The sequence below is a fragment of the Staurois parvus genome, unplaced genomic scaffold (genome assembly GCF_062004578.1).
Source record: "Staurois parvus isolate SC_StPar_1 unplaced genomic scaffold, SC_StPar_1.0 ptg000045l, whole genome shotgun sequence".
NCBI lineage: Eukaryota > Metazoa > Chordata > Amphibia > Anura > Ranidae > Staurois > Staurois parvus.
In genome coordinates this window covers 801,326-807,502 of record NW_028317841.1, presented here as the reverse complement: position 1 = coordinate 807,502, position 6,177 = coordinate 801,326, and the positions used below count along the sequence as shown (strand labels likewise).

Here is a 6,177-nt window from a genome sequence, read left to right as displayed (position 1 = left end):
TATGAGCTCTTTAAGTGATTTATATGTTTACTGAGTATATTGAGGAGTGGGGGTCAATGATGTCTTGGAGATCTTACCTTTTTAATTACCTCTCTTGTTTCTAATTATTCTTGGACGGTCCAGGAAATACAATTATTCTTTGTTTTAGTTATGTTTTTCTTTGTATAATAAAGGCTTTTTCATTGTAATTCATTTTGACAATTTGTTTTGCTTTTTAGGTAATGCCTTGATCTTTTTTTAAACAAATCCCCATATATCATATTTAACTTTGAAATCAGGCTACACAGAAATGTGGTAATCTGAGCTATCTAAATTATGGTGGAATATAGCCTTTTTTGGTAAACAAACAAACAAACAAACAAAAAAAAAAAAAAAAAATATATATATATATATGCAGTATATATATATATATATATATATATATGTCCTTTTGGACAAACAGATGATGAGGCCTATCACATTTTTGGAGGGCCTAATCTTCTAATGATCTCATTTTTTGTCACAAGTTCTTGGAATATGAAGAAAGAAAAAAAAACTTTTTATTTTCTTTCTCTGTTCCCCAAGAACTTGTGGCAATAAAATTAGATCTGCAGAAAACAATTAATACTTGCAAATACCTTGGGGTGTCTGCTTTTAAAAATGTGAACTTTGTGTGGGTGTTTTTACTGTCTAGCACAGGGGTGGGCAAACTTTTTGACTTGAGGGCCGCAATGGGTTCATAAATTGGACCCGGGGGCCGGACCAAGAGTAGATGAATGATGTGTATGTGTGAATTAATATAAATTAAATTAATATTTGTAACATTAAATGTTTAGATTAGTTTAAGGTAGAAAAGCATAAAAAGAGTTATTTTACAAAACTTTTATTCAATGTATTTCTTTCATAAAATAGTACCTTCAATTTTAGTGGGAACAGTGTTGTTGGTCTCCCTTTTTTGTTAAGGCATCAAAGTCAGGAGTTAGTTTTGTTGTTGCAATTCACAGAATAGATCTGAGGTGTTGGTCAGTTAACTGGGATCTGTGATGGGATTTATTGATGTTCATGACGCTGAACGTCTGCTCACACACGTAGGTCGAACCAAACAAGGTCAGAATCTTCTGTGCCATCCCCCGGAGGTTTGGAAAACAGTCATCTTTAAGTGAGGCATAGAACTCTTTTAGTGGAAGAGAGTGGAAGTTCTCCTTTAAGATTGCATCAGATTGAAGATCGATTAGTTCCAATTGCACTTCTTGTGGTGCTGTTTCTGGGTTTTGTGACAAGGGACAGGCCACCAGCTGAAGTGACTTTTCAATTTTTTCAAAATCTGAAAACCGACGACAGAATTCTGCATGCAGGTCATTCAGTGATTTGCTATATTTATTCACATTTTGGATGGCCTTTTCCTGTGTGGCTAGTGTGGGAAAATGAGAGAAGTTTTTCTTTGAAATTTGCCTAGAAAAAAAAGTCAACTTGGCTTTGAAGGCATTTACATTACTATACATGTTGTGCACATACAGGTCTTTTCCCTGTAGCTTGACGTTAAGCTCATTCATGTGAGAAAAAATGTCAACAGCAAACGCAAAGTCACACAGCCAATTCTTGTCGCTCAGCTCTGGAAAATCATCAGACTTCCCCTTTAACTCCAAAAATGTATCAATCACTTCTTTAAGATCCCACACTCGTTTAAACACTTTGCCCAAACTCAACCAGCGGACACGAGAGTGGTAAAGCAAGTCTTGGTGGTCTGCGTTGGTTTCCTCCAGAAATGCAATGAACTGACGGTGCTGAAGTCCCTTTGCTCGTATGCAGTTAACAAGCTTTATAACTGGATTCACAACATGACTAAGCTGTAATACAGATTTACACAAAGATTCTTGGTGTATGATGCAGTGGAGAAAAATAACTTCTTGCTCAGGGTTTCCCTCTTTCACTTTATCCTGAATTCTTTTCAGCAATCCCACATTTTTTCCAGTTAAATTTGGAGATCCATCCGTAGTGACATTAGCAAGTTTACTCCAAGGTAGCTTCATACTCTTGATGACAGCAGACACCCGGTCATACAAATCTTCTCCACGTGTTTTTCCTTTAAGTGGCTCCATGGCCAAAAACTCCTCTGTTATTTCAAAACTGTCGCTAATCCCTCGGATAAAAATTAAGAGCTGAGCTGTATCTTTTATGTCTGTACTTTCGTCCAGTGCTAGCGAATATAATTTAAAGGACTCTGCAATATTATTTAACTTGTTTGTTATGTCTTCATCAATCAGTTCCACACGACGAGTCACTGTCCTGCGTGATAAACTGAGTTTTTCAAACTTGTCTTTGCTCTCTGGACACAAAAGACCTGCGGTCTCTATCATGCATTCTTTCAAAAACTCTCCTTCAGAGAGGGGTTTACTAGCTTGTGCTAATTTGAATGAGAGCATAAAACTTGCTTTGATAGTTGACTCTTGAATCGCAGTTTGTCTGTGAAATAAATTTTGCTGAGCCTGTAATTTAGCCATCAACCTCCGAGCTGTAGACCCCCGTTCTTGGGGCGACTGATTGCTAGCATAGTTAGCATGCTTCGTGGCAAAATGACGGCTGATATTATATTCTTTGAAAACCGCAACAGTTTCCTGACATATGAGACATACAGCCATTGATCGGACTTCCGTAAAAAAATATTTTGCTATCCATTCATTCTTAAACACTCTGCATTCACTGTCCACTTTTCTTTTCTTTGCCCCACTCATTTTGGGACTCTGCAAAAAAAGTTAAATATTCTTGGTCACTCTGACAGTCAGAGGGAGGGAAAGCTCACACTCAAGTCTTGACTTGCTTTAACTTGCTTTAACAACCACTACTTACTGTGTAGCAGGGGAAAAGATGCAGGCCGCACAATCGCCACCAGTCACCAAATGAGACTGCGCAGTGCTTTCTTCTTGGCTCAATCCGTACTCCCCCACAGCCCCGCCCCCCACTAGCTGCTGGCCGGCCCAGCCACTACCATGCCATCCATAGTAAATATAGTAATATTCCCCCATAGTAAGCATAGTAATTAATCCCCCATATAGTAATTCATCCCCCATAGTAATTCATCCCCCATAGTAATTCATCCCCCATAGTAATTCATCCCCCATAGATTCATCCCCCCTATAGTAATTTATCCCCCATATAGTAATTTATCCCCCATAGTAATTCATCCCCCATATAGTAATTCATCCCCCATATAGTAATTCATCCCCCATATAGTAATTCATCTACCGTAGTAATTCATCTCCCATAGTAATTCATCCCCCATAGTAATTCATCTCCCATAGTAATTTATCCCCCACATAGTAATTCATCCCCCACATAGTAATTCATCCCCCATATTAATTCATCCCCCATATTAATTCATCCCCCATATTAATTCATCCCCCATATAGTAATTCATCCCCCATATAGTAATTCATCCCCCATATAGTAATTCATTCCCCATATAGAAAGTCACCCATATAGTAATTCATTCCCCATATAGTAAGTCCCCCATATAGTAATTCATTCCCCATATAGTAAGTCCTCCATATAGTAATTCATTCCCCATATAGTAAGTCCTCCATAAAGTAATTCATTCCCCATATAGTAAGTCCCCCATATAGTAATTCATTCCCCATATAGTAAGTCCTCCATATAGTAATTCATCCCCCATATAGTAAGTCCTCCATAAAGTAATTCATCCCCCATATAGTAAGTCCTCCATATAGTAATTCATTCCCCATATAGTAAGTCCCCCATATAGTAATTCATTCCCCATATAGTAAGTCCCCCATATAGTAATTCATTCCCCATATAGTAAGTCCTCCATATAGTAATTCATTCCCCATATAGTAAGTCCTCCATAAAGTAATTCATTCCCCATATAGTAAGTCCCCCATATAGTAATTCATTCCCCATATAGTAAGTCCTCCATATAGTAATTCATCCCCCATATAGTAAGTCCTCCATAAAGTAATTCATCCCCCATATAGTAAGTCCTCCATATAGTAATTCATCCCCCATATAGTAAGTCCTCCATATAGTAATTCATTCCCCATATAGTAATTCATCCCCCATATAGTAAGTCCCCCATATAGTAATTCATCCCCCATATAGTAAGTCCTCCATATAGTAATTCATTCCCCATATAGTAAGTCCTCCATATAGTAATTCATTCCCCATATAGTAAGTCCTCCATATAGTAATTCATTCCCCATATAGTAAGTCCTCCATATAGTAATTCATTCCCCATATAGTAAGTCCTCCATATAGTAATTCATTCCCCATATAGTAAGTCCCCCATATAGTAATTCATTCCCCATATAGTAAGTCCCCCATATAGTAATTCATTCCCCATATAGTAAGTCCTCCATATAGTAATTCATTCCCCATATAGTAAGTCCCCCCTGTGTCACTTACCTTTGCTCCGCGCGTTCCTCTCGTATTCCCGCGCCGTTCTGGTCTTCAGGGAGGACTGTGAGAGAAGAGTTCGTCACGCTGCCCCGCCTACATCCTGGCTGCCCCGCCTACATCCTGACAGCTGCAGAGTCCTGACGCCCGAGAGGAGGGAGGGGGCGGCCATCCGAGAGGGGGGGCGGCCATCCGAGAGGAGGGGAGCGGGCGCCCGGCACACAGGAGACCCGCATCTAAGTATGTAAAGCGCCGCGGCTTGCCGACCACTGGCCTTGCAGGAGCCTAGCTCCGCGGGCCGGATTAAAAGGTCCGCCGGGTCGTATACGGCCCGCGGGCCGTAGTTTGCCCATTGCTGGTCTAGCATGTCAGGGCCTCCAAAAATGTGGTAGATAGGGAGGAAATCAGATACATGAGTTATTCCCCTTGAAGACCTGAAGGTGCTTCTTGGATTTTGGGCCCTTCTGTGTGGCTAGGATGCAAAATAGACTGAAACATGTAATATTCCCATATTCAGGTGAGAACAAGGTGCTTTTCCAGGAGTATGTGGCCTGGCATGGTTCAGTTAAGAATCTGGTATGAATATTGGGGGGGACATCAAGCTTTTTCTTTTTTTTAGCTAAGCCATAAAAGTGAATGAGGTTTGTGACATCACTGGTTGTTAAGAATGCAGAAGTGCCTGCACCCACCAGTGCCCTTAATGATCATTGACAGCAGGAAGCTGTCATATACAGTATAATAGGGGTAGTAATATTGCAAATATACGGCTCTTGCCAAAAGGGAAAATGTTTGGATGTTTGTCTAAACGTCTGAATAGCCACGGTTCTGACTGAACCTTAAGCTCATTCTCAATACCCTTTGGCCAGTATCAATGTGTTTCCAGGAATTGTTAAGGTGATATGACTTTTGAAGATGAAGCAAAATAAATTGCAGTCTCAAGTCAAGGGGCTACAAAGACAACATTCTGAAAAAGGCCTACCAACAATTAAATATAATTTATGAATATTAAGGAGTGGAGGTAGATATGGTATTATATACCTTACCTTTTAAATTCCCTCCCATGTTTTTTGCTACGTTTGGACAGTTCAGGAAATTGAATTTTTCATATATATATATATATATATATATATATATATATATATATATATATATATAAAATAAAGGCTGTGTCTATGAGATTATTTTTGTTTATTAGCATTTTAACTAATGACCTAAATTTTCTGACAAATCCTCTATATCACTGTGATAAAAATACAGAATTTTAGGCAATACATTCCACTAGCAGTTTCCTGCATTTTTTTGAATGTTTGTGCTTTTTGCTTTCTGCTGCATCATTTTCATTCCAGAATAAATACAAATACAGAAAACACATGATAAATGCTGTAAAATACAGTACTTGCTGTAAAATGCATCTTATAACTCATTAAAACACTGAGTTTTTTAATGCTGTATTGTGACAGTAGCCTAATTATTGAAATTCATCACTTTCATCAATGTGGCTGTCCATCAAACAGTCCCCTTTAATTAGGTAATCATTCACTTAATTAAAGGGCCCTACAAACAGCATGCACTATTGAATAGGTATAATGTAAGCTGGAAAGATCACATGTACTAAAGTGGTCAGATGTTAGAGATCTGCCAAATTTATATTGATATCCACCCAGAGGCATTTCTTGTACTGATAACAGTCCTGAAACATAAAACACTTTTGTTATTTCTCTTAATAAAATTTACATTTTGTATTTTAAAGGCTAAGTTCATGTTTTTGGGCAGAATTTCACCCTTTCAGCC

General features: G+C 38.5%; 1 protein-coding gene across 1 annotated transcript; it reads right to left on the bottom strand.

Annotated features, from left to right (window-relative positions):
- Positions 1-977: 977 nt before the first annotated feature.
- LOC149470432 (general transcription factor II-I repeat domain-containing protein 2-like) lies at positions 978-2,618 on the bottom strand. The gene has a single exon (XM_089664100.1). The coding sequence runs from the start codon at positions 2,616-2,618 to the stop codon at positions 978-980; it is 1,641 nt and encodes a 546-aa protein (XP_089520226.1).
- Positions 2,619-6,177: the final 3,559 nt, after the last annotated feature.

Bases quoted from the DNA above. Each gene is read 5' to 3' on its own strand.
- LOC149470432 (XM_089664100.1), bottom strand. From the start codon at position 2,618: ATGGCTGTATGTCTCATATGTCAGGAAACTGTTGCGGTTTTCAAAGAA.